The sequence below is a fragment of the Crocodylus porosus genome, unplaced genomic scaffold, assembly GCF_001723895.1.
Source record: "Crocodylus porosus isolate Cpor-Errol unplaced genomic scaffold, CroPor_comp1, whole genome shotgun sequence".
In the NCBI taxonomy this organism is placed as follows: domain Eukaryota; kingdom Metazoa; phylum Chordata; order Crocodylia; family Crocodylidae; genus Crocodylus; species Crocodylus porosus.
Window position 1 is genome coordinate 18,657,376 of NW_017728925.1, and position 27,093 is coordinate 18,684,468.

Consider the following 27,093-nt stretch of genomic DNA (forward strand, 5'->3'; position numbering starts at 1 on the left):
GCTCAGATGATGCACGGGACGCGTCCTCCCCCAGCAAGCTGCTTTACAAGCCCCAGGAACAGAACGAGCCATTCAGGGAAGTGACCGGGCTGCTGCCCTTGGCAGACCTGTGACTCCGGGGCTGCACGGCAAGCAGGGCTTGACATTTATCCTTCCCAGGCTGGATCCAGTGACAACACAGGGGCTTGTTGTGAGCTGGATCTGTCTGGGAGGAAAATGATATGCCGGCCATGTGCATTCCTATACCACTGCTTCCCCTGCTGCATGTGTTCAGTGCCACCAGCGGCCCGTGGTGGGTGAGAGTCACTCGCGCGTGTACCAGAGCTGTCAGCTGCTTTCTCCCTTCATTTCCTACCTTGTGCGGCTGCCTAGAAGAGTGCTGAGTACTGCGAGAGTTATTACATGGGGGGCCGGTGCAAAACCTTCCAGCCTGGAGGGAGTCACATTGTGCCCCCACTTTCCAGTCCCAGTTCTGGGTGGAAAAGGTGGGGTCTGGCTGGAGGTGCTGAGTTTCCAGACCCCGCTGCCTTTCCCTGGAGGCTCAGCTCAGGGGGCAGCTGAGATCAGAAGATGCAGGGAGGCCTCAGGGTGACCTCAGCTTGTTAAAATCGCCCTGCTGCCCCTCACCTAACAGATGCCCACAACCAGCACTGCAGGAAGGTGGCACGGGCCCGGACAACCCATCACAGTGGGAAAGGAAAGAGCTCCTGTGTGGCTCCTTTCAGAGAGGAGGCTGTGGGTCAGGTCCAGCCAAGGCCTTCTGGACATATGGACACTGCTGTGCTTCTAGCAAGTGCCATGGGCAAAGGGAGTGTTTAACCCTCTGCATTTACACAGCAGTTGGCAAAGCCTAACAGAGCGGAGGCAACGAGAGCAGCCCCAGGCCTGAGGTCTGCCACAGCTCCCAGGCCACGCTAACCAGGACCCGCTGCTCCGGACAGCACACTTGGGGAGAAGACTGCGTTTCTATGGCGCTCTTGAAAGCGCTCTGCAAACAGAAGGCAAGGGTTTCTTACGGTCACCTCTCCTATTGGACCAACTCTGCAGCTGGGATGAAGTTAGACGAGCTTTTGATGCAAAACTGTCATGCTCAGGTCTGAGGAAGGGAAGTTCAGGAAACAGACAGGAGCCAATTCAGCCTCACGCCCCAGCATTGGTAGTGCCCCCGCACTGCTCTCCCCCAACACGACAGCCCACGGGCAGTGCCTCTCCCCTCTCCACACAGAAGCGAAACACACCGTGGGGTCCTGCCCCTGCATCCTTTTGGGGAGCTGTGGTAACAGGTACTGGTATCCAAGTCGGAGGGGCTCTGGGCCAGGTGTACTGGGACAGCCACACGCAGCCGTCCTCCAAACGTGGGGTCCTGCTCAGGGTGACATCAATCTCAGTATGGTCTCAGAGGTCTGAGCAGTGTGACTGGGAACATCACCTTCCGAGCAGGGCCCGGCCTGCTACGAGCCTGGTGCTCCCCGACGGGGGATCCAGAAGAGCATTGCTGAAGCAGGCCCATGGGAACTGGGGCTGTTTCTTTACCAGCACGAACCCGCTGGGCAGGGCAGAGGGCAGCCGGGCACTGACGGAGGCAGGTGCAGCTCTGACTCACCCCATCCGCCCCTGCGGAGAGAAGAAAGCCTGCCTTTCCCAGCACCATTCCCGAGATGCATGGCCACGGCCCCCCTAGGGTGACCGCCGCAAGCGGCTTGTGGTTGGGGCCGGGTCTGCCTGCATCTGGTTCAGATTCCTGTCCCACTCATCCTGAAAATGGCTGATTTACTGGAGAAGTGTTTCCCCCAGGAAATCTGCTTCAGGCTGTGGGATGTCTTCAGTTACAAGGGAAAAACAAACAGCTGCATCCTTGCAAACCCTGATCTTTTGGAAACGCTGGTGCCAGGTCCTGGGCCCTGAGCGACTAGCCCGCAGGCACAACGCAGGGACCCACCGAGAGTCTGTGCTTCAGGCCCCACTGCCCCGTGGGGAAAGGCTGCTGGCAGCTGCCCGTGTCATCTTTCTGCAGGCATCGATTAATTAGCAGGGTCACTTACAAGCCGGGGCCAGTGCTGGAAGGGTGCACACCTCACGGGAAGGGGAGAACAGGTCAGATGCTCTAGTTTAGGAATAAGAGAGCCAGGAGCTGGAAAGGAGGAAAGAGCAAAAGGGGGGACAAGTATCCCGCAGTTTCCAGAAGCAAGAGTTGCTAGGTGGGAAGCAGCGAGCTATATCCCATGGGGGCGGGGATTGTGAGCACTGGGCCACCGTGATGAAATGCCCATCCTGCCACTGCTGAAAGCATGGAGCCTTTAAGTCCCAAGCATCGCTGGCGCACGGTTGCTCACAGCTCCTGTGCTATGCTGGGTAGTCCCGATACACTCATGCCTTTAGTGCATGAAGGACAGGTGCTTTTCCTGCACAGCGAGGGGTCTGGATGCCTGCTGCTTTGCTGTGGGTTTCCTGCCTGACCCTGGGGGAGGCCTTTTCCTTTCTGTGTCTCCCGTCAGCAAGACAGGAGGTGGAGCTGCCTGGGGGTGGAGGTGGAGGTGGAGCTGTCCGGGAGGATTAGAATGAATTCAGAGGCATTTGCAGGTCCCAGTGGAGACCCCCTAGCGCAGGTGGCATTGGACATGCTTGGCTTGGACTTTCATGGCCAAACTCCTGGCTCCAGCATGGTGTGGGAGTGTCTTGACCTCCATCCCTGCACAAGGTGTGTCTGACCTGGGACCCAGAGCCACCCACTTCCCGGTGCCTGCCTGCACTTCCAGCTGGCACGTGCAGCCGTGACCCGCACTGTGACCTGTCCCACATCTCCTGCCCGCGACCAGGTAGGGACCCACCACTGCAGCCAGGACAGGCCCCCGAGCCACACGATGCTCAGGCCTCTCATGCCCCCTCGTGCATGCTCCTTGAAACTGCAGCTCCTTGCACTGCCCCGGGCCAGCCCCATCGGGGCGATGGTTTTGCTGCCTGGATAGTGTTGTCCATCGTCCTGGTGAAGCAGGTGCATTGCCAGGAGTTCACCCCTGTGCTGCTGTGAAAGTGCACGAGCTTCGCGTGTGCAAATGGATGGGCTCCATTGCCTGAGCACTTACACTGACCTGACGCTGAAAACAGCAGCACGTTAGCACTGCTCTAGGAGGGAAGATGCGCTCCTCTGCTTTACAGACTGAAACTGTGAAGCGACCCTGCAGCAACCAGCCGGTGTAGGTGGAACGAACCTCCGAAGGTGCTTCTCTCAAGGGGTGCAGAGAAGGGCAGGCATGCTGTGGTTGCTAATCCACCCGCCAGCCTGCAGAAGAATGCAAACTCGCTCCTGTGTCACCAAGGAGACAGCCCGGCGTCTCTGTACACAGTGTCTGTCCCGAACACCAGCCGACCTAAACCAGCTCTTGACCTCCTGGAAGAGGCTCCTGCATGAGCTGAGACCCTGCTGCCACGCCACCCCACCCCGCCCCGCGGCAGGCTGGGCGGTCTGGGGAGAAGGAGCAGGCTCGCTGGCCAGGCAGCAGACAGCTATTCCTCCCTGCCGCGCCTGAAGCCAGGCACAGATGTGGAGGAGCCTCTCCGAGCGCTTTGCTGTGCTGGATGTGACGTACTTTGTGAGGCACAAAGGCGAGGTAAGGCCTGGCTGGCAGCAGCGCTCGTGGGCCTGAGCTGCTCTGGAAAATGGATGCAGTGCTGAAAGAGTTAGAGCAAAGATTTCCAGAGCCTTCCCCCATCCGTGGGCAATGCTGGATGCTCTCTAGGAGCTCCAAGACACGCACTGAAAGGACCGGTTGCCTTGGTTGTTCCTGTAAAGCAGCCATGGCTGCTCAGACTAGGCTCTGGGATGCTGGCTGGGAGCAGTGGTCTCAGCCAGAGCAGGGGGGCCGCGGACCACACAGGAGGGTTCGTTCCCTGGGGCATTTGCCCTGGCTGCAGATGGCACTTCGGCTCCCCCCAGCAGGGAGTGAATCGCTGTTGGCCTCGGCGTGCTCATGTGAGTCACCATGAGATGAGGGTAGGGGATCTTCAGGCTCAAGGTCCCCTAGGCGGGGGGGAACTAACAAAAGGGATGGAAGGGGAAGGTTTGCGATGCTCAGCATGCCTGGTAACTCCCCATGTCTCACCAAGCCTGGAAGGATGGTTTTGGTTCAGTCGCCCCTGAACTCAGGGTCAGACGTACCAGGGGGAGCCCCAGGGCACCACAAGGCCATCTCAAACCAGGTGGAAGTGGCAAACGGTCCTGGCCTGGTCCTGGATATGCTTGTGGTGGTTTCCAGAGCTGACCCGAGTGAGCCCGTGTTCCCGCCGTCCACGTACTGTCCCGGAGGAGTCTGCTCAGGTGGTTGCAACCCCATTACCTCACAGCCACAAGCAGTGGGTGGCCTGTTCCTGTCCTTGCTCCATTTCCTCTGACTCAGACCCGCTGGAGCCCACTTGCCCTGGGGCAGCTGTGCACAGCACCTAGGGTCCTTCTTGTCCCTTCCCAAGTCAGCTTCTCCCTTCGGTGGGCCACTCCAAGGAGCTCGCTGCTTGCTCTGTCTCCCCAGGTCAATGCCTGTGCTTTCTCTGCCGACTGCCAGCACCTCCTGACTGCCTCGGACGACAGCAGGCTCTTCCTCTGGAATGCTAAAACTGGAGAGCTGCTCTGCAAAGTCACCGGCCACGCAGGTACTGAGCACGCACGTACGCAGCCTGGAGACAGTGGGTAGCACCAGGGAGCCAGGGATCTGCAGTGCTCAGGCTGCCTCTGGCCCTGACTCACTGCCAGGTCCCAGCCCACGCAAAGACTGCAGGTACACGATGGCAGGGACAGTCCCTGCACCGACCCCACTCACAGGGAGACAGCAAGGATTAATGTTATCTCTGTGCTGTGAAGGCGCCAAATACCTCCAGGTGGTTTCTAATGTGTAAAAGACCCATTGCGTCCACTGAGCAAATACCCGCTTTACACACCAGCTACATTAGGATGCCCAGCACTGGGGTGGTGTCAGTTTGCATGAGGGTCCATGGACCAGCAGTAACTTAGCTCATATATGTGCTACCCAAACCATTCATCCAACGAAGAAAGAAAGGGCTTTCCAGCTGGGCCTTCTTTTTGTGTTCTGCTCTCTGCTTTTGCCTTGCTTTGCTCTTCCCTGTTACCCTGTGGTATCTGGACTGCCAGCAGCAGCCTGACCTGCCAGGGATGGAGATGACCTTCAGAATGAGAGGCATGGACAAGCCCAGTGGGGCTCCTCTGCAGGCAGCGAGGATTTGCAGGGAGCTGCAGAGTTGCACCTTGCCTGAATGAAGTGGAGTGGTTTGCAGCCACAGTCCCCTTCAAAGCCAAATGGAGCCTACAGCGAGTCCAGGTCTAAGAGACGACTGCTCATCCTTGCCACCTCCATGTGCTGGACTTGTCATCCCCAACGCTTTGCCTTGCAAAGAGGTCCAGTCTGCAAAGCAGCTGTGTGGACCGCCTGGACCCAAATACGATCCCATGGATCTCATCCCCTTCTTCCCTCCTCACAGGGCCAGTGAAAGACTGCAGGTTCTCTCCAGACTGCGCCCTCTTTGCCAGTGCCTCTCACGACTGCACGGTTCGAGTGTGGGACACGGCAACCGCTGAGTGCATCCACGTGCTGGAAGGTGTGTGAATAAGAGATCTGGGGCTGCCAGTGTCAGGAGGGAGCTGGAGTGCCCACAGAGGCTGCAGCAAAGGGCAGGGTGCTGGGCTGATAGGGGAGTGAACCCCACACTGCTCAGAACCCCAGTGGCCTCTGGGAGAACAGCAGCAGTGCATGCAAGGCAGGATTGGGCCCTCTGCAGCCAAACTGGGTTCCCAAGGACAACTATATTCTCCAGACCAGTCATGGAGCCAGACAAACACCAGCCCAGCCAGGGGCAGCTCAGCTGAGTCCAGAGGCAGGGCGCGGCTGCAGCAGACAGGTAGGGGAATGCTCCCAGCCATCAGTGCAGGCATGGACAGGACAGAGGGGCCTGGAAAGCAAACCCAAAAGGCCGCGGTACCAGAAGGGAAAGTCCAAGCTGTTTCAGAAGCCGAGAGGCTTCAGCTTCCCCCTGGTGCTAATGTGGTTAATTACCATGACATGAGCTCCTACAGAGCTGTCAGCAAACCCAGCTGCCACCCTGTGCTCAGAGCTCCTTTGCTCCATTCACGTGACAGCATTTGGCTTGTTATATGGCCCACACAGTTTCCCCCTTGATGTTCTCCAGGTCACTGCAAGAGCGTGGAGACCGTGCGCTTCAGCCCCGATGCCCGGCAGCTCCTGTCAGGAGGCTGGGACCACATGGCCATCCTGTGGGACACGCAGGTAGAGTGGGCTCCAATGCGGCTCCTGTGCCCTGCCTGCTTCATACTTGGAGGCCACGGAAAAGGCCTCCTTCGACATTGATTTCTCCTACCTGCACCCACAGAAGGAAACTACCTCCGTTACCCCAATCCCCGATATTCCCCATTGTATAGGTCTGGGCTGGACACAGGAGGGCAAGACCTCAGGGGGAGTGAAGTACCCATCATGTCACTTGCTCAGAGGGCAAACCCTGAGCATCCTCTGCCCTGTTCAGAGGCGTTTCCCAGGCATGTGGACTACCACTCAAAACAGAGCGCAGTGCAGCTCAGCTCCCTGGGACACAGCCGGAGCTCGCAGGGCCAAGCCAGCCCACGGGAGGCACAGCTCGCCCCCTGACCGATGGCACGGAATGTTTTAGAGGCGCCACTTGCCAGCTGCTGCTCCCCTCTCGTCTCTGCAGTTAGGTCAGATGTTAAGGCTCTTCTCTGGGCACCGTGATGTCATTGAAAGCTGCGACTTTTCCCTGAACACGCAGTACCTGGTAATTAATTTTAGTTTCCTGTCATCTTCCTCTCCCTACTGACATGAGTGGTATATTAGCGATTCACAGCATGAAATCTTTCCAATAGAAGATTCTGCCCACTAGGTGCTTAGCTGCATGTATCATCAATGATCTGACAGCTGTAATTTCAGAGATTTTGCTATAAGCCCAGTTTCTGTTCTTGTCTGAGGCTTCTGCTGCATCCGGGTGGCGCAGATTTGGCAGGAATTACTGTTTTTAATTTCTTACCAGGCAACTGGCTCCTGGGACCGTACAGTTAAAGTCTGGAGTTTGTGTACAGATGGAGATAACACTCTGGAAGGACATCAGGGCAATGTTAGCTGTGTTTGCTTCTCCGCATCAGGAATGCTGGTAAGAGCCGAGAGCCCTCTCTAGCTTCCTTTGCTGTTCTGAATGACTGCAAACATGAGCACACTGCAGAGAGGATGCTTTTAGAGCACATTCCCCCACCTGTGCAGAGCAGATAAAATCCAGTTAGAGCCTGCCTGCTCATCTCTGGGTTTATCACCTCTTATGCCACATCTCCAGCACCTCTTATTCTGCTCTTTGACTTTCAGGCATCAGGCTCGTGGGACAAGACCGTGCGGATCTGGAATCCATGCAGCGGGGTGCTCATTTTCCTCCTGGAGGGGCATTCATCCTGGGTGAAGAGCGTGTCCTTCTCCAGGGACGGACTGCTGCTGGCCACTGCAGGCTATTCAGAAAGTGTGGGTAACCCCAGCAGAGGGAGCAAGCAGAGAGCTCTGCTGCAATACTGCCTGTCCTGATTACTAAATATGGGCTCTGAAGACTAAGAGGCACATCATACAGCACTCCTTAACACATGCACCCTGGCTGCTCAAACCCTGGGCCTCTGCAAAGCTAGATCCCTTTGTTACAGAACAAAGCAGGGCCAGACCACTGGCTCCTAGCAAGCTAGCAATGCAGTCCTCAGATGGGCAAAGGTGGGGTATCTTATTGTCCCTCTCACAATGCCACGTCACAGGACTGCTTAGGAACTGGCACGCATTTTGGCACATGCTGAACCAACCCTCTCTCTGGTTAGCATATTTTAAGCTACAAAACCTCCACAAGCAGTGAAACCAGCTTGCACTGAAATTAATTTCTCTGCAAATTAGTCATTTTCTGTCTGGGGTGTGGGGGTGTCTCATGAAATCCAGAGTTCCTCTGGCACACAGTGTTAAAGCTGCATTACTGCCCACAGCATTACTTCCACAGCACCTTAAGCCTCTTCAAATACTTTAGAGTTGAAGGAACCTCTCTAGTGGCAGGTGCAGCTCACTGCTTTGAAGATCAATTGTTTTTGTAAAGCAAACTATTAATTGGCTCTGCATTTTACAGGTGAAAGTGTGGGACTCCAGAACAGGGAAGTGTATAGAAACTTTAGAGGTAACATTTACTTCTTTAACCCAGTCAACTTTCTACCGACACTTGATGTCACTCAAACAAAAGCTAAACTTAATTTGTTATGACATATAATATCAACCCATCTTGCTGCCCATGTTCAAACTGGAAGATGAGAGTTGTCTCCATAAGCTCCTGATGGTTGAGTTGGAATAAGTAGTTTTCTCTTCCCACCCTGCAGCATCATGCTGTGTACTAGCCAACAACTGCTGCTTTACTGCAAAGGCTACACCTAAAAGTGTTTGTGTGCAGCTTCCATGCACAACTCACTCCAGAACCGCATGATCAATAATGCACCCTCAGTCACCAGGAGGTGGTAGGGCAAGAAACCCAGCAACAGAATTTCACAGGCCAAGACATGTTTCTAGCTGCAAAAGGCAATGCTTTAAGCTCTAGACCACAGATCATTACAATGGCCCTCCAGATCCCCTAGAAATAGTGCTTTAAGGAACAGGAACATCTCTCTGAATCTGAACCAAGACTTTATTGGCAGGTGATGTTGGATCAAGCCTCTAGCTGCATCTTCAGCCCAGATGGTGCTCTTCTAGTCTCAGGAGCTGCCGCCCAAGATGAACAACTGCAGGAGGGGAAAAGGGAAACCTGGAGAACAGTGTGAGAGCTAAACCATCGTGCTTCAATAGGGAAAGGAAATGGTCAAGTGCCGAGTGAGAACTAGAAAGGGACGTTATCAGACATGGCCAGTTCCTGAGAGCAAATGATCAGCCTGCCCATGGCAGGTTGGTACAAGTCCACCTAACAGTGATGTGCTGCTACACAAATGACCACAGCTCTGAACTCCAGGATAATCCCCTGGTGGCATTATGACATCCCATAGGTCCTTCTCGAGTATCTGGGTCCAATGTCTTCTCCTACTCGGGGATACACAGGAGTAGAAGGGCACTGAGTAATAAAAGCACTAAGGCTTACTAAAAGTTGAACACATGCCCAAAACCTGGACCAACTGGGACTGACTGCACTGCATATCAAAAAAATGCAATGTGAAAGCAACCTGGCAACTGCCTCTTAGCTCCAATTTAACGTTTAAAGAGGACCACTAGCTTCTCAGTAGATGAACTAATGCACCCAAAGTGGTAATTCAGTACAAAACACTACCAGTTATTCACCTGGGGAACTACATTTAGGGGTGAAAAGCTGAAGAGTGGCCTTTCACTATCAGATTGCACCATAAACTGTAATTGTCTTCCTGTAACTTCACAGTAACCAGATACAAGCCCAATCATTCTTCTCACACAAGGACCTGAAAGCAGCATGCAAAATCCCTCCAACCAGCATGCAGAGCGAGGGACTGGCAGAGGGGGTGGGCAGTGTGTACAAATCAGGACAGAAAGGAGCCTGCAGATGGCAGAGAATACATGATCTCAAAGAGTCTGGTTTTCACATCATGCCTATACTTTTCATCTCCCGCCCACCACCACCAGGTCCACCCAAGTGTGTGCGTAATAATCCACAAGTTTTGAAAATAAAAAATGTGATGGAGAAAGGCTGCGGTGAATCTCATGAAAGGTGAGGCTCAGACAACTTATGTTACAAGGCCTCAGTACACAACGCTCAAGTTTCAGATTATCACATCTTCACAGGACTGAAGTTCAAGGTAATGATAAATTTTGTCAAGCCGAAAAAGCAAACTGAACCTTGTATAAAAAAGAAAAAGAAGAATAGCTTGCTGGAGGCTACAAAGACCTCATCAGCATGCATTATTCTCTCAGAGGGAGGCCGTCCCTGTAAATTGAAGATTAAGGCTGCAGAAAGCCAGCCAGCCCAGCAACACTTCAAACACCTGCTGAAAGAGTCGTACTGGTAGTCCAAGCACTACTGATAATGCTGTCATCACTAGTGATCATCTGTAAATGGGTCTAACTGGGCACCAGATGGCTTAAAGTGATAAATACAGCATTGTGTAGATAACGAGAATGACAGTGCAGACATTTTTGGTGTCCTAGCAGTGGATCTAGAATCCCTTGTCAAAAAAAGAACTCAGATGTATAAAAATCACTGCTCAGAATAAATTTCTGGGAAAGAACAATCTTCAATTTCAGTGAAACCCACCATGCACTTTGCAAGGTTTGTCTACTTTCCATGCACAGTGGGTCGCTGTTGTTTGGAATGGAACCAGAAAAAACCCAAAGGTAAGTTTACTGATTCTAGAGGGTCCGTCTCCCCACCACTAATATGATGATCTGTTTAGTACACAATCTTTATGCTGAAGTTCTGAAAGAGAAATCTGAATGTAAATGCTTGTCTCCAAAATAAAGTGTAGCAACTTAAGATATTTGCAAAAAACTTACTTGCTTAGAGTATAAGGCTGCACTTTAGAATAGCTTTCCATGCTGTCTTTTATAAACTGAGCACTATAATGCAAATACTGACGGCAAATTAATGCCAGCATCTTCAAAGCTGCTTAATATGGCTTCCATGGCTTCTACGTGGAGTTTCCTCCCATTCAATGGTACCATAAACTGACAAGCTCTTAATCTGACTAATAGAATTACACACAAGCATCTATATCCAAGAGTTTCTCAACAGCATGGTGTTTAATATGGACTAATGGATGCCAATATAATTAACGAATGTTTAGCATACAAAGGGTTTATGCCTTAACAGCATACTTCCGGACTGGGTATAGGCGCTCTTTTCTCTGCTGTTTTTTGGTCTTCAAATGTTCTTCATGCTTGTTTAGTCTGCGGCGCATGGCACGAGTCTTCTTGGGCCGCAGGTCAAGAGGCTTGTACTTTTTGCCCTGTTTGCAGAAATATACAAGTTAGCCTCAGAACTTTTGGAATAGCAGGGATACACGAAGTACAGTATAGGTAATCTCTAGCGCTAGGCTTAAAATGGGCAGGATCACAGAGCTCAACTGCCTATATGCACAAGAGACGGCAGAAGGGTAATCTTCTGCCAGCCCTGGAGTCTGACCAAGCTGTATTCTGACAACATTACTGCATTCATGCCCATTCATTTCTAGCCTCTTTGCTAGAAGTCATGATATGCACTTTAATGCATTAGCAAGCAGGTGTGTCCCACCTACCAATCACTACTGCTTTCATAGTGGTCAGGACTGCAATGCAGAAAACCTGACTGTATGAATCCCAAGCCTGCCTGTCCTTCTCAAAACATTACCTGAGCACCTGCTCCAAATAAGCCCATTCAACAGTGAAGAACAAGGCCCCAAATGATAAAGCACCTCCCAGCCTTGGAGTAGCCTGCTTTAGTGTTCCTATGAACTTTTAAGACAGGAAAATAAAGGCTAGCAAGCAGCACACACTTCAGAATCAAGGGTCTACAACTGTACCTGCTGGAAAGCCCACTCAACCAGGTAAGCGATATGCTACCCAGCAGAAGACTTCTTTAGCAAGAGCAGATTCACACTGCCTCTACCAAGTTCAGAGCAGTGCTGGGTGTTAGCCTTGCAATAAACAATACCTTGACAAAGGACCACTATACTTAACGAAAACTACTGGAGACAGAGTTTGTAGGCAGAGGTTCAGTTCTTCCTACAACTGGCTGGGTTTCACCCAACCAACCTTGATGTTGGAAAACAACAAGAAAGAGGCTCAGCATTGAGTACAAAATGGAACTTGCCTTGTAGAACTTCCTTAGGTTCTCCTTCTGGGTCTGGTTGATGACAGTCAGCACTCGGGCAATGGATTTACGGACAACCCGGCTGCACAGGGTGAAGACAGATTTCAGGACATAGACCATAAAAGACTAAAAACAGACGTATCTGTGGATGAGTGTGGAAGAGCTCAAATGCGTACCATGCAGCTCTGTCACCCCAGCAGTGCTCCTGACTGTGCTGGAACCTTACCAGCAATCTCATAGTGATCTACATCTTACTGGGCTGGAACCTCCCCTCTCCCCAGAGAAGCAGCAAACTCCCTCCCCCTCTTCTTTCAAATCCATGCTGATTACATCCAACCAAGCTCCTCTTCTGGCAAAGGTACGTAATAAGCATCTCACGCTGCAACACAGAGGGGTTGCAACATGACAGGAGTAGGTTTAAAATGAACTCAAGGAAGTTCTCTTTCACCCAGTGTGGAATTAGAGGTGGGACCAGAGATGATGGAAGCTGAGAGTTTGGCCAGATCCAAGAAATGGTTGGACACATCCTTTAAGGAAAGGGGCATCTGTCACTACGGAGCCTGGGCATGAAGGGCATGGCCTGAATCCAAACTCCCTTGACTCTTGAGTCTGCGGAAGAGAAGCCTGAGGGGGACTGGATAGCAGCCTCCAGCTCCCTGCATGGTGGGTACAGAGAGGATGGAGCTGGACTATTCTCAGTGGGGGGCAGATGACAGGACAAGGAGAAACGGGCATCTGTACATATGCACGCACCGCAGCACTGGACGCTTTTAAAAACACTTAGCACGTCTATTTGTACAAATGGCGAAATGCACATCAGCGCTGAGAAGATGGTGGCGGCAGGCTTCTGAGTGAACATGCATCGAAGGTGTTTTAGTCCGCTACCATTTTCTACACATTTTGCTTATACAAATGCACGTGCTGCACCACCAGGTGCATTGGCTTGCACACTCTGCAGACTCGATTAATCAAGTCTGCTCCAACGGGCTGGATTTCGGGATATTGGAGCAGAAAAAGGGACATCTATAAATGCCAAATGGGCTCAAGCTGCAGCAAGGGAAATCGAGGTTGGGCATTAGAAAAAAGCCTCTCATGAGAAGCAGGCTTCCCAGAGAGGTGGGGGAGTCTCCATCTTTAGTGTTTAAGCCCCCGCTAGGCTGGGATGATGTAGGGGTCTCCATCCTTGGAGGTGCTGAAGACCCAGCTCCACAATGCCTTGGCTGGGATGATGTAGACAGGTCTGGTACTGCTTTGGCCGTGGGGCTGGACTAGATGCAACCTCCTGAGCTCCCTTCCCACCCTCCTCATGTAGGGTTCAAGGTGCTGAAATAGTGGTAAGTGAAGCTGGGGCAGCACAGACCCCAGCATCCGCCCCCTGCTGTGATGCCCCACCCCGCGGATGGGGCTCACGATAGCCACCGAGGGACACGCGAAGCGCGCAGGGAGGGGAGCGAGGCCCCAGGCAGCCCCAGGCGGGTGGGCTCCCATCCGCCCCGCCGAGCCCCGCACTCACATCTTGGAGAGCTTGGAGGCGGCGCCGCCGGTCACCTTGGCCACGCGCAACTGGGACAACTCCACCTTGAGGTCATCCAGCTGCTTCAGCAGCTCCTCCTTCTTCTTCCCTCGCAGGTCGCGGGCCTTGATCTTGGCCTGCGGGGGGGAGCAGGGTCAGGCCCGGCCCGGCCCCGCACCCCGCTCAGCACGGGGCTGTCTCTTCCGCCCGGTCTCCCCACCCCAAGAGCGGCGGCGCTGCGGGCGGCGGGCCCGCGCTGACCCCTACCCACCGCGCCCCACCCCCGCGCCCCGGGCCCGCGCCGATGGCGGCGGATGGTGGCCGACAGTGGCGCAGGGCTCTACTCACCATGATGGCGTCGGCGGCGGAAAGGACGGTAGCCGCGCACGACCACTGCGCGCAGGCGCCGCCGGCGGAAGCGACCAATTCGTGCCGAGGAGAGGGGAGCGGGGAGGAGCCAGGGGCGGCACTAAGAGCCCTCCTCCCCCCGCGGGCGGCACAGTGGTAGCGGCCGCAGCTGCAGGTGCGAGGTGGAGGGAGCGGGTGGTCGCACGTGTGACGTTATACTCGTACGGGCACACTTATGAGGGTGTGCCCAGGCGTCCACGTGTGTGAGCGTGCCCGTGGGAGTCACACATGAGAGGGTTTGCCTAAGGGGGGAGCCCAGATGGTCACACGTCTCAGGGTATGCACGAGGGGTCACACATGAGGGCGTGCACAGGGGGTGACACGCATGGAAGGGGGTGTGCCCAGTCACAGGAGGCTGCACACAAGGGCATGCCCAGGTGGGTGACATGTGTAAGGATGCGTACGAGGGGTCACACACGTGAGGGTGCAGACGAGGCCGTGCCTAGGGTCATACACGAGGGTATGCTCGGGGGAGGGGGGGAGACACGTGTGAGCGGTCGCACACGAGCGGCGCCCGGGGTAACATGCGCAGGGTGCTGGGGGCGGGACAGTTGGTGGGCGCAGCGCCGCTCCTGGCCACACGGTGGCGCCGCCGCCCCCGGCACCGCCGCGCCGCTCGTATCCAGGCAGCCGGCGCCGCTCAACCTACGCTGCTAGGGCGGTGACGGCAGACTGGCGGGCGCTGAGGCCAATCCGTGCGTGGCGTCGCCGCCCCGCCGAGCGCCTGACCAATCGACGCGCCACGGGGGCGGGGTGAGGCCGCCCCCAGCCTGGTGCGAGGCGGCACACCAGCGCTCCCGCAGCCGGAGCGGTCGCAGTGGCAGCGGTAGCTTCGCCCAGGACCTGGCGGAGGCGGCGCGGATGGTGAGAGGAGCCGCCCGGCAGCGCCTGCCCCGCACTGGCCCGGCCTCCAGGTAGGCAGCAGTGGGGGGCGGGGCGGGCACCTGAGGCGCCCCCCTCCCCTCCCCTCGGCCGCCTCTCACCGCCTCTCTCTGTTCGCCCGCAGGACCCCCGGCCTGGCCGAGAAGCCTTCGCGCAAGCGCAAGAGCAGGTGAGGCGATGTCGGCCCCGCCGCTAGGGGGTGCATGTGCGCTGCTCTGGCCCCGCCGCTAGGGGGCGCATGCGCGCGGGGCTTCGCTGCCTGGCAGGCGGCTCATGCGCATTGTGAGGCCTGCTGGAGGCGGGGTGGGGCCCTAGTGTCAGGGTGGTGGGTCTCCTGGCTGGGCCATGGCCACCCTGCACCAGCCCTGGAGCACCCATGCCAGCATCCTCCAGGGCTCCTGAGTCCCTGCCCTTGTCCTGTCCGGCTCCCCATGCTTGTCTATGGGTGACAGGTCCCAGAGGCACCCACTTATGATATGTGTGGAGCTGTCCTTCCGGAGAGGGAGCTGAGTAGGCTGCCCACAGCTGGGGCTGGTTTGCAGCCAACCTGCATGCTGGCATCACCAGCCCATCCTTTGTTTTGGATGACAAGACTGGGTAGTGGAGGGTTTAGCCAGACTGGCTCCAATCTCCCGCCATTCACAGTGGAATGGCTTTCCGGGATCTATCTGGAGGTGCTGGTGTATGCCTGGGGCCAGCAGCAGGCCCCACTAGCCTATACTCATGTTTTGTCTCCTTCAGGGAGCTCTAGCAGAAATTCCATGCCGTCCTTACCCTCGTTAGTGTCTGGGGTGGGAGATCTGGGGTGGTGAGGGCAGGTGTTTGAGGTGCCTTGCCGTGTAGACCTGCTGTGCTGTGGATTAGACAGCAAGGTGATTGAGTGCTGGAGTGTACAGGGAGCTTGTCTGCACTGTCTCTTCCACCACTGCTACCAGCAGCATAGCTGAGATGGTGGTGGCAGCAGCTGGGAATCTTAGCCAAAGCATCCTAGTGTAGACGTTGCTGTAGTGGCTCGCAGATGCAGCTACTCTAGAATGTGCTCACTGACCTTATGTGAACCTGCTTGCATAACAGTTGTTGCTTTCATTGCTCAGTCCATCGAATGAGTAAGTGATTAAGATCCTCAGTATCACACCTGACTAGATTAGACTTGTAGAAAAAGACATTTAATTTCTCACTAAGATTAATCTGCTCTCCCTTCACGCTCTGAATGGTTTTGGTGAACTAAGTAGTAATTATTTTAACCGGAAAAAACACTGAGTCACTGAATGACAAGCAAAGAGCATCCTTTTCCATCAGTTGGTACTGCCAAAATAGGGCAGATAGAATTTGCAAGCATAGTAGCTAAAGCCTCATGCTGTGCACTACAGAAAATGAGGCATTTTTTACAGAAACCATTTGTGAAGAAGGGAGAGTCTTTCTACTCTTTTGCTACAGAGAGAACCATCTGACTTTGGAGCAGAGAAGTAAAAAAAATAAAATACTGCAATTCTCCTGAGGATCAATTTCCTAAGTAAAAATTGGAAGACTTCCTGCCCTAGGGCACTAGGGTGGCCTAGGTGAAATTCCAGCTGCAAGGAGAGCAGAGGTAACAGCACCATTGTGAGCATTCACAGTGCCTCATGTGAAAGGTAGTGTCTGCATTGGGGTAGCGATACAGGTGTGTGGCACTTGGAAGAAGAATCATAGACTCAGTGGAGGGACCTAGACAGATCATCTAGTCCGAAGAAATAACTTGTTTTGAGTTATTCCCTAAAAGAATAATTGTGACAACAGAGATACGTAAACTTTGTGTACTTAACGCTTTGTAGACAAACCGCTAGGAGCTTATATCCTGCAAACATTCATCTGAAAAATGGCAGTAGAAAAATAACTTTGCCAAAGGATTGTGCTGCATAAATATACCATTTACAATGTGTTGGATTCCTACCAAGCTGCAAATTGTTTCCTTGCTAAGTAAAACAATTTTGATTTAAATCTAGAGAAGTTGCTACTAGAAAAATAAGCCTAAGAGCAAAGATGAGCAGATAAACGTAGGGCATGACTGCTGTCACTTTAATACCTTCTGTCAGAGCAGCAGGTATTCCTGATAGTCGCAGTGAACAAGGAGAACACTGTGCCTAGACATTCATCAGGGTGAAGCTGCTCTCATTTCTCAGGCTGCAATGTTCAACTCCCTTGTTCTAGCAAGTAACAAGAGAGGGGTTTGGTTGCTGTTCTGTTCAGTTAATGTCTGCAACATGCTTGTGTTTGTCATCCAGAGGACACAAAAATGTGCAGCCCTTATTCTGTTATGATTCATACAGTGTCTGGCACTTCAGAGCTCTGGTTTGTCATGGGGGCAAGGGCAGTTATGGACTGCTGCAGTACAGTTATAAATATTCCATTCTTGCTTTACACCCTGTTGAGCTCAATGGAAGGAGTCCTGAACTAAACCAATGTGAATGAGTGGAGCATTGGGTCTGTGCATAGGTACGGATTTGATCATCTGGATTCATTGTCTTGTTGGCTTATTACATGCTCATTATGCTGTGGAAGAAGAGTTCCAGCATAAAAGTCTGGAGTCTCCTGAGATGTTACACATCCCCAAATGTTTAATATAATCTGCTGAGGCTGTATTTTTTTAAGTGAACAGTACAGTAAAACTTGAGAGGCTCTTTACAGAAATGTGTGCAGTGATGTGGCACTTCTGTGTCCTAAGCAAGACTGATGGAAAAAAAGCCAGGGCCTGTGTAGGCAGGTCTCCTGTGCATTTCTATGGGGATCTGGTCTGAGTGATGACTGCAGACTAGGGCCTTGCCTGTAATGTAGGCTGCTTGCCATGAGCTTGCTGACTCCACCCTGGGAGTGTGATTTCAGACAGCCCTCTCAGCACCTCTGTCTTTAGCCAGTCTCTTGTAGCGCACAGGAATGGACTGTGCCTGTGTGGGAGCAGCAGGGTAAGGGTCAGGCAGAGGTCTGCTTCTATAAAGTATGGTAGCTAGTTGCCAACATAAATATCACCTAGCAGTTTACATGTGCTGAGGGAGCTGAGTGCAGCCCTGGAATAAAAATGGCACAGAGTAACCATCAATCTGGTTCCCTGAAGTGAAGAGTGATGGCAAAAAGCTTGGGGGGAACAACAGGTCTGGATCCTTTGAAGTCTTGTTAATTATTGCTATTATTACAACAGAACAAAGCCCAAGAACTGAATTACTTGATATAATTATAGCCTCCCTTTGACTGCCGAAGCCAGCATAGGGATTTTCCTGCCAAGTGATAAAAGAATTGGTCCAGAAATGATTTCTATTCTGGAGGGCAAAGCTTTGGGACACTGATACTCTGCACGTAATTGCTGCCAGCATGCCTTGACCCTGACTTGGAGGGAAGGGAGCAAACAAACCAAACCAATCAAATGGCTCTCTCTCAGCTAGTACTGCCTTCTTGCTTATCAGAGTAAGTTCCAGTTGGAAAGCAGCCACCAACACCCTGGCTGAGAATGTTAACAAGATGTAGAATGAGATGATTACTGCCCTCTGGTTCAGGAGCTGGCCTCAAGTGTTTTTTGGGCTATCCAGTCAATATTGCTTTAAGTACATCTTGTTAACTCTCATGGTGCCAGTGCAGCAGCATCTCTTTGGATTGAATTGGTGTCTGCATATCAAAGGGTTAAAAACATCAGTGACTTTCGGAGGAAGAAAAAAAACCTATCCTGTAACTCAGATGCTTTCCAGGAACTTGGCTGCTCTAGATGCGAGAGGCATGTGCTTTTCCATACTGCTTTAGGTGATGGCTTAGTTCAACAGGACCCAGATCTGGCTCAGTCAATAGTTGTGTTGGCAACTTGCCACTGAACATGCATAAAATGGAGCTGACTGACTCCCCCCTCAGCTCATATATTGAGGGGGCAGCCCAAAAATACCACGGGTCCCATATGCCTTGCTGTAGCTCAGCTTGGCTGCTTGGGTCATACTGGGATGTATGTTATTCGCATCATGAACTGCTGTGTTAAAGCCCCATGGGTTGTATTGAGCCCCTGCACCACATTTTAGTGGTTTGTCATGTTAGCTCTTATATTCAACCCTTGCTGTGCCTCTTCCTCCCACATCTTTCACTTTCTCACACTGGCTTCTTGCAGTGCTGCAGACCTGTGCAAAGTAACAGCTCGTTCGCAGATTGGTGCCGTGATCCTGTTGTATAATCAAGCCGACACACAACTAGCAAACACTGACTGCTGCAGACAAATTGTGAGCAAGTAAATCATTAAGTACCGTATTTTTCGGACCATAAGACGCACTTTTTTCCCCCCAAAAGTGGGGGGAAAACGAGGGTGCGTCTTATGGTCCGAAGGTGTGTGTCCCGGGGAGACGGGGCGGAGCTTGCCCGCGGAGGCGGCGGAGCCCGAGCGGGACATCCGCCGCTTGTTTAGACCGGAAGCCGGCGCCTGTGCCGGTGGCCGGGAGCCGGCAATAAAAATGGCCGGCCGGAACAGACGGGGCAGGAGTCCGAAGGAGGGACTCGCTGCCGCGGAGACTGAGGCTCCAGGAGGGGTGCGTCTTATGGTCCAGTGCGTCTTATGGTCCGAAAAATACGGTAGTTCAGCTTGTGGAGTCTCGCGAGCTGGGTTATGTGTACCCTTAGGGACACGTGGTGAACTCCTAGAAGGTATGCAAGAGGAAGAAATAGGAAAGTAGAAAAAGGGCAGAGGGGAAATATGAATGGAAGACAAGGAAAAAAAAAAAAGAACAACTTCAAACAACCGAAGAGAAGCTTGTACAGTATCTTCCTTTTTCTCCTGTTTTCAGAGGAAAAAATCAGGAGATTTTAACACTCAACTTTCTTCTGAGCCACACCTATTGATGTTTCCTAGTCATCTGTGACTCATAAGCTGGCTGTTGGATGTTACTTAAAGCTAGTTAAGTTGGTTAAGGAGCAGAGCAGAAGTACTGCTGTGGTGACATCCATTTGCCTTTGTCCCTTGTCCAGCCTGGGTGCAAAAGGTCATGAGCTGCAACAAAAGAGGGACTGTGGAACACGCAGACTAGCCGAACACAGACCAAATGCTGGAAGCAGCAGCTTAAGGGAAGTGAAAATGCACAGGGGAGAGCAAGTTAACTCCTTAACGTGGATGTAGCCACTCCAGAAAGACATGTTTTTAACATGGAAGGTAGGCAGTCCCATTCCATTTAAGGAGTATTCCGAAGTGCTCAGCTCTGTCTGCTCTGAGTACTCAAGGGATTGGAAATACATGAAGCAAGGGGAAAGGGTCTGGCTCAAACGAGATGCTAGAAGAACACTCCAGGGGGACTCCCCATTGTTGAAATTCACTTTTGTTCACACTATGAAGATGCATAAGGGGCTAACTGGGTCCAGCCTTGAGTTGTTCTGGCTCTTGAGACAAATAAAGCTGGATCTCCACTACAATTTTCCTTTGGTGGCAGGCTCCAGTGGTTGTGCTTGTGGGGAATTAGCCCTCAGCATTGCTCTTCAGAATGCCTGGGGTGGTTACCTTTTACCCATCTTACGCAGAAGAACCAGTTTTCCATTTGGAGCTCTCCACAGGATCCATTTCAGGAGTGGCAATCCTCAATCCTCCTGGATCATGGTGTATGCATGAGGGCCACCCAGATGGATATGTCCGGGCAGGGATATCTGGAGGAGTAGAGGCTGCCCAGACCTTCCGTCCTCCCTTTGGGCTACTGAGACAGAATCCAAAGACCAGACTGAGTCCAGACATTTGGTGCCTTCGTGGCTATAGTTGTATAAGTATCTGGGAATCAAACCCAGGTCTCCTGTGTAGTAGACAAAGATGCTACCACTGAACCACAGGGGACTCCTCAGAAGTAGGTAAACTTGAATGTAAAACTGGTTGTATAAAACAAAGCCTAATGGATTTGGAGACACCTGCAGCCTTGTACTGCTTTTCAGTAATTATTTCAGTTCCGTATACTGAACCTTACTGGTATCTTATCTTCATCATGAGAGACACTAGGAAAAGGGGAGAGAATCAAGTCTACAAACTGCTGAGTGTATGTGAAGGAGAGAGCAATGTTTTTTTGCACTAAGTCTCCTAAAGAAGGCTTTCCTGTTGGATTGAGGGATGTCCTTTTTTGGTTGGGGGCCTTTGGTGACATGTGAAGTTCCTGGAAAATGGGAAACATCTGAGAAACACTTCTTGTAAAGCTCTGACAGGTGCTTGCAAATATCCTTGCTACTTCAGTCAAACTAGAGGAAGGAGGAGTCATCTTTAAAACCAGGCAGGTCAAAAACCAGTTCTCCTTTTTGCTCCCTTCATAGCAGCTTCTCCTGCTTTGTGTTGAGTTTGGAGGTTGTATCTGATTTCAAACATAGCCTCTTGTAAGGTGACACATACAATTTTCCATGTGGGTGAGTAAAGCAAAATAATGATTACAATACTAGATAGCAGTAATTATAACAACAAAGTCTCAATGAAGCCTCTTTAGTGGCAATATCTTCCCCCAAAAAGGTAAGCCAGAAAGAGAATTGTACTATGTCTGCACTGGAAGAAGTGAGCAAAATCAGCATCTCTCAAATACCATTTACCCCTCCTACTGTAGTTTGTTTTCATGACACTATATGAAAAAGATGCATAACCTGGGGAGGAGATTTCCCTTTGGCTTAGCTAATAATGAATGAGGAATTTACAATTGTTCAGGTCCATATAGCCCTCATGTAAGTGCATCCTTGCTGATGGGAGTTTGAATCAGACTCAATATTGCCATTTCTTTGGGCCCCCAAAATGTTATGTAATTTTAACTTCTAGCTAAAAATAGCATTCCTCTTTCCAGGATGAAATGAACTGAAAGCTTTGGAGGTAACTTTAAGTGATTCAGCTGCCTATAAATAGACTTATAATGAACCTTGATCACAAAACATGTAAATATTTCTTGAATGGGAAGACCTCGACAGCTCTGGAAATAGACTGCCTATCTCTCTCTGCTCAAGGACTCTCTGTCTTTCCCACAAGTTCCATTGTTGAGCAATAGAAATAAAAAAAAAAAACAAACCCAAAACGGAGGACACTAGTGCTCCAGGGAGTCAGCAGTTCTCTAGTCTGGTAGCAGCAGTGCATATGCAGGGTTTTGGGTTTTTTTTATGTAAGGACCTTTGTCTGCCAGGGTCTCTGCATTTAATGTGGCTATCAGATGAAACATCCAGAAGGGCTATTCCAGCTAGGCCACCCATGCCTACCTTTCCTGAAAGAGACTCTCTGTTTCCATGTCCAGTTTTAAGGATTCTGATACCATTTGAACACTAGTGCTGTGACCAGGCATGTGCTTCTTAGAAGAGAGGATTGCCAGGTATGGGTCTGGGGCACCCATATCCCTTTACTCTTCAGGGTAATCAAACTAATAAAGCTTCCTCCAAAATGGCATTGTCCTCCTTGTGTCCATCCTATGCTGGGTTCATGAGACTTGCCAAACAGTCCCTTTGTGCCCATATTTTCAGTATGGCTTTCCTTCAGTGCTCTTCTTGATTACCATTGCAGCTGTCGGAGAGGTATCAACATGCAGTGCTCTGTCCATGCATCTCTTAACTCTTAATTCCTTTATCTCCCTCACTTGCATACAAAGACACTTAGAAGCGCCCTTTTTCTTGCAATTTTCCAGTTGGTCCAATAAAAGGTATCATTTTTGGAACCAAGAATTTTAGTTTTTTGTATGTCAGAGTTTCTCTTTAATTCATCTCATCTTCAGGTTTCTATTTCTGATTGGTTATGGGGTTTCTCCCCCCATTCCTACCCCCACACTGAATCAATAGATGAATTTAAAATGAGTTTGAAAGAAGGTGGTACAATATGTATGGAATAAGAGGAATGATAATTTTACATACATTGTTAATATATATGTATATGCATGTTATGGTATGTTCTGTATAACACGTACATAATATTGAACTGTCAAACTCCAGTGCTCTAAGAGACAGCAACTTGTACAGTACCTTCTGCAAGAAAAGGGGGAAAAAAAGCCTTCCTGTTAGATGCATGCATTGGATACATTGTTGAAATGGTGGTTCCTAAATCTCGGTGGCAGGGGTTTTTTTGCATTGAGTTTACCCTTCAAATAATTCAAGATGCTGTGTGAAAAGGGTAGAGTACACTTGCCCAAGGTGGTAGCAAAATGGGATGTACTAAGGGGTAGGGAATGTATGGAACAAAATGATTAAACACCAAAGGTCAGATTACTCTTTTTAAAGCATGGCCTCTCTTCGCTGCTGACTGGTCCTTACTATATTGGTTTAATTCCCATTAGTGTACCAATTTCTCACTGTAAATTGGAGTGATTCATCACAACTTGTGCCTGGCTAAGGGAGGGATGAACTCCTGCTGCTTGCCAACACGTTTTTAATCTCTCTTGTGGAGTGTTTTAAGACTACATACTGAAACCGTGGCATAATCTGAAATGATTGGCAGTCTGATTTTAATTTCCATAAAACTTGGATTCATAGGCAGAGCAGGAACCAGAAATAGGATAGTTTCCTTTTTGGCCAGTTTTAGGTGTATATTTAGGTTTCTTGCCTTTTACAATTTCAGTATGCCAAACTTATAACAGCCTCAAAGGTGATTTGGAAAGCATATAGAGATACTTTGAAGACATGACTATAATAAGCGAATCCAGTTAGCTGCTACAAAAAGGCATATCTCAAACTTTTATTACTTGCTCAGTTAGCCCACACTGAGCTTCCAGCCACTATGGCTAGTCTGTCCCCGGCACCTAAGCTAGTTAACTGGGAGTGAGTTTAGTTTGTGCAGGCTATTGTCACTGCAGTGTAGATGCATCTTCAGGTGCCTGGCTTGTGGATCTGGCTTATAATATGTACAGTTAAACTGATCATCAGATTTGGTGTCAAGTTGGAATTTTCCCCAAAGTCAGATCAGCAGGGCTACTGTGTAGGGCTCTCCCCTTCCCTTCCCTTCTGTCCTCAGGAACTGTGGTGCCATATTCATTTCTTGGGATCAGCTGGACATTGATTATCAAACAGCTGCCACCCCTCCCCCCCAGTAGCTACCAAGGCTGAGGACCCTGTACACTCATCTTCGTCTTTCCTGCTTTCTTCCTGTGGCGCGTTGTAGCTTGCAGAATCTTTAGTACAAACAACTCTGAGTTTCTCAAGGGGTGCATTATGGCTGTGGCATATTGGAGGAGAGGATGCTCTTGGGGATGCCTGGAACAAATATGTGATTACACTGTTGCCTGTCATTGCAAAGGTCTGGACTCTGACATACTTGGTCCTTTCCAGTTCTGTGCCATTTCTGCCTGTCCAAGACAAGAGTGTTGGAATAGAAGAAATTGGGGTAAGAAACCACAGTGGTCCAAGAACAGTCTCTGGTTTACATGTGCCGCTGTCTTTCCAGAGTGTGACTTTTAACAAACATCTAATACCTTGCCTGTTAATCTTCATGGGCAGCAATTCAGCCTTCCCCTGCCCTGCTTCCTGTGAGAGTCTAAGTTGGGGAAACTTCTGGACGAGTAGAATGGACTTGAGTATTTTGGTTGATGTCATTCGGACAAGGCCTTGTGCTGTGGGTAAGAGGTAGGAACAGAATAAAAAGAGTTGGGAACAATTGTTAAATTTTCGAGCTGTGCTACCTACAAAGCATGGCAGAGGCCAAATGGCAGAGCTGTCGTAGAACTGTGAGACAGGATACAGTGGCCTCCGGCTCTGATCATGAGATCACATTTCTTCCTACAGAGTTATAGTGCAACCTTCATGTGCAAAATTTTGATATTAGAACTCCTTCTGTAAACCCTGGATAACTTGAGAATTGATTTTTGTGGCTTGATGCAAACAATGAATTTGTTAAGTCCCTGAGAGTCAGGACATCTAGTGGTACAGCGATTAATGTTGTGTGCTGCATCCTACCACAGCAAGACGAACACTGACACTCTTACACTAAAAGCTAATCAATTCACCCAAAGTAGTCTGCTTCACTGCTTCATTTTGCTTATTCCATGCCCATGTGCTAGGCTTCAGGGGTGAAACGTAGGCAGGAAACAGACCCCTTCCACATGGAGAACGTCTCTCTACTACTTCCCACCCACATGCCCCAAGGAGATTGGATCCTCTATATTAGATTTGCATCTGCTGTTTGTCCTGAAGGTTGCTTGCAGGTTATTAAGGGACAGTGCTGAAAGCTCAGTAATCGAAACTGCTGGAGCCTGAAATAAAATACAGATTCTTTTTCTAATTTTAGCTGAAGAAGCTTCCCTGGGTCACATTGATCAGTTCTCTGAGTCATAATAAGTTTATGACTGTTCAGAGTTTGGCTGATGTTCAGTATTTTGGATTCTAATTAAATTGGCCTTTTAAAAAGTTTAATGTTCAGTGTGTGGCTTACAAAATACCACCCACAATTAGGCAGCTGCAAAGGATGAACCTTTCTGACATAATAAACCCTAGGCTAAAGAAAAAGCAGCAAGGCACTTGTTCACAAAATAGTGAGTGCCTTGGGAGAGCATGTCACCCTTTGACTTTCCCTTTGGCTCTTTGGGCTTGGGAAAGTGCCTTCTGTGTCTACTGACTTGAATTTCTCTCTCTCTCTCTCACTTGTCTAGACCAAGGAAGGGAAAAAATATCTTAAAAGGACTAAAAATTAGCTGAGCCAGGCCTTCATACAGTGCCCCCAGGAACCTCTGAATTCCTTTTCTCTGTGTACGTCTCTGGTTTCACCTCTCCTGATTTCCGGGCATAGGTCAGTTGCTTGCGCCTCTTGTTCAGTGCTGGTGGCCCTGGCAGCCTCTGCCTTCTGAGGGTTAACGCACAACCTCTGTAGTAACACCTCCGGTACAAGGCAGAAAGTGCCTTTCCCATTTCTCTGGCAGGCTATTTCCATGGTAGGAATGAGGTCTGTCTGCCTTTCCTCGAGGCTTGACTGTGATACTTGGGGCTGCTCTTGCTGTTTAAGTTGTCCCTGGCGGTATTCTTATCTAACTGATGGGCATCCTAAACTAACTTAAGTGTTTCGATGTTGCCTCCAAACTGAGCTCATGTCTGCCTTTGTGTGGCTTCTAAACATCCCGTGGCACTTTATGTAAAAGTAGCCATTTGCCCTTAAGTGTCCTTAGTATTCAAATCCTCCACTGCCCTCACTGTTGTGACTCCTAACCTCCACACTAAGGGCAGCCAGACCTCTGATGCTTTGTGCAGAGCTTAGGATCCTTAGGGCTAAAAGGCACTATAGAAATCTCATGGATGATAATCTTAGCGTAAGTCTGTGCTGACCAACCAGGACACGCTTAGGAAATCTGTCAAACTGAGTGTCATGTATGGATCTAATTTTTATCTGAATACTTGTGAATGGCAGTGTGGCTTTGTTTGGGCAGTGTTCACAAACACTGCTTGGTGAAACCATGAAGGTTATATGACCAGGTACAAGGGGTTGTTCTGGCTAAACATATCCTTCAAGATTTGGTTCTTAGTGAAATCAAGTAGCATTCATTAGGCTTTCTTTCAGTGGTATTCACCAAAGGGTAGCTTGGAGATGCTTGTTCTTTCCTAATATTGAGGATGACATGGTAAACAAAATCAAGAAGGCAGAAGAGCTGGAATAAACTAATAAACAATAACGTGCAAACATTTTGTGCGTTAAAGAGTAAATCTTGAGCTACTCATGCCATCCAGGATTCTGTTAGGAACAATTCAGGAAATGTTCAGTTTAGACTAATATTTAGTGTGCTACTCTGGTGCAAAGAAAAAGTTAATGCTGAGTCCCATTTGGAATGGGTTGAAGTGGAAGGGCAGTAGAAAATGCTGCAGAAAAGAATTTGTTTTCATATAATGTATGATTAGGAGCATATTAATTACTGTTAAATGAATCCAGGTTGTAGTCTCATTTGGATAAATACCGTGTAGTCACCCTGCCTCAAAAGGGATATTGCAGAATTAAAGAGGGCTTGGAGAAGAGCAGTAAGAATAGGGGGGCCTGGGAAAACTTCTGTTGAGAGAGAACATTTACTTTAGAAAGGAGGAAGAGGCTAGGCTATCATTGAGGCCAGTGTTATAACAAGATTGACAGAAAGGTTGGACACTGACATGGATATGCTATCCCGAGCCGTAGTATCAGTACAGACTTTTGGAAAGGAGAGAACTACTTACTTGAGGCCTCAAACAAATCTCTAGCTATGAGGATTAGGAGGCAGCAAATTTTCATGTCTGCCTGTGAGAATTTTTGCACCTTTTTCTAAAGCCTCTGGTTCTGGCAAGAGTTGGAGGCGGGATATTGGTCAAAGAAATCTTGGGTCTGAGCCTGTGTGGCACTTCCTATCTATTAATACGATTGCTCATTTAGTTGATTGTAAGTGGTGTCTATCCAAGTTTAAATGGTGTGGATTCTGAAACCCATTTTGTTAATGCACAAGTTGCCAAATAAAGATTAAAAGAAGAAATGCTAATAAGATGGGAAAAATATAAAATGTTACTTTTAATTTTAAATCCTCAGATGGCTTCTTATGTAA

The 27,093-nt window shown here is 50.1% G+C and overlaps 3 protein-coding genes across 4 annotated transcripts in view; 2 read left to right on the plus strand and 1 right to left on the minus strand.

Annotated features, from left to right (window-relative positions):
• Positions 1–3,005: 3,005 nt before the first annotated feature.
• On the plus strand, positions 3,006–10,521 carry WDR38 (WD repeat domain 38). 2 transcript variants are annotated; one of them, XM_019541029.1, is made up of 9 exons: positions 3,006–3,608; positions 4,524–4,644; positions 5,488–5,604; positions 6,193–6,290; positions 6,730–6,810; positions 7,063–7,182; positions 7,389–7,538; positions 8,173–8,220; positions 8,729–10,521. In XM_019541029.1, exons 1-9 carry the CDS (start codon positions 3,540–3,542, stop codon positions 8,849–8,851), a joined length of 927 nt encoding a protein of 308 aa, XP_019396574.1. In that variant the 5' UTR covers positions 3,006–3,539; the 3' UTR covers positions 8,852–10,521. The 2 variants fall into 2 exon arrangements, with proteins under 2 accessions (XP_019396574.1, XP_019396576.1); XM_019541031.1 differs by lacking the exon at positions 6,730–6,810.
• Positions 10,522–10,768: 247 nt separating this feature from the next.
• RPL35 (ribosomal protein L35) lies at positions 10,769–13,875 on the minus strand. The gene is made up of 4 exons (XM_019541032.1): positions 13,697–13,875; positions 13,349–13,485; positions 11,836–11,917; positions 10,769–10,993 (listed from the first exon to the last, which is right to left on the minus strand). Exons 1-4 carry the CDS (start codon positions 13,697–13,699, stop codon positions 10,844–10,846), a joined length of 372 nt encoding a protein of 123 aa, XP_019396577.1. The 5' UTR covers positions 13,700–13,875; the 3' UTR covers positions 10,769–10,843.
• Positions 13,876–14,525: 650 nt separating this feature from the next.
• Positions 14,526–27,093, plus strand: part of SCAI (suppressor of cancer cell invasion) — a 63,572-nt gene continuing 51,004 nt past the window's right edge. The window contains exons 1-2 of the mRNA XM_019541033.1: positions 14,526–14,670; positions 14,763–14,807. Coding sequence (XP_019396578.1) covers positions 14,618–14,670; positions 14,763–14,807 — 98 coding nt within the window. The 5' untranslated portion in view covers positions 14,526–14,617. The remainder of the gene's footprint in view (positions 14,671–14,762; positions 14,808–27,093) is intronic.

What these genes read in the sequence shown, in the direction of transcription:
- RPL35 (XM_019541032.1), bottom strand. An exon ending in GCCTCCAAGCTCTCCAAGAT is followed by an intron (nt 11,918 to 13,348) that starts GTGAGTGCGGGG and finishes CACCCTGTGCAG; the next exon opens with CCGGGTTGTCCGTAAATCCA. An exon ending in ACCTAAGGAAGTTCTACAAG is followed by an intron (nt 10,994 to 11,835) that starts GCAAGTTCCATT and finishes TTCTGCAAACAG; the next exon opens with GGCAAAAAGTACAAGCCTCT.
- WDR38 (XM_019541029.1), top strand. Translation starts at nt 3,540, where the DNA reads ATGTGGAGGAGCCTCTCCGAGCGCTTTGCTGTGCTGGATGTGACGTAC. An exon ending in CAAAGTCACCGGCCACGCAG is followed by an intron (nt 4,645 to 5,487) that starts GTACTGAGCACG and finishes CCCTCCTCACAG; the next exon opens with GGCCAGTGAAAGACTGCAGG. An exon ending in CCATCCTGTGGGACACGCAG is followed by an intron (nt 6,291 to 6,729) that starts GTAGAGTGGGCT and finishes TCGTCTCTGCAG; the next exon opens with TTAGGTCAGATGTTAAGGCT.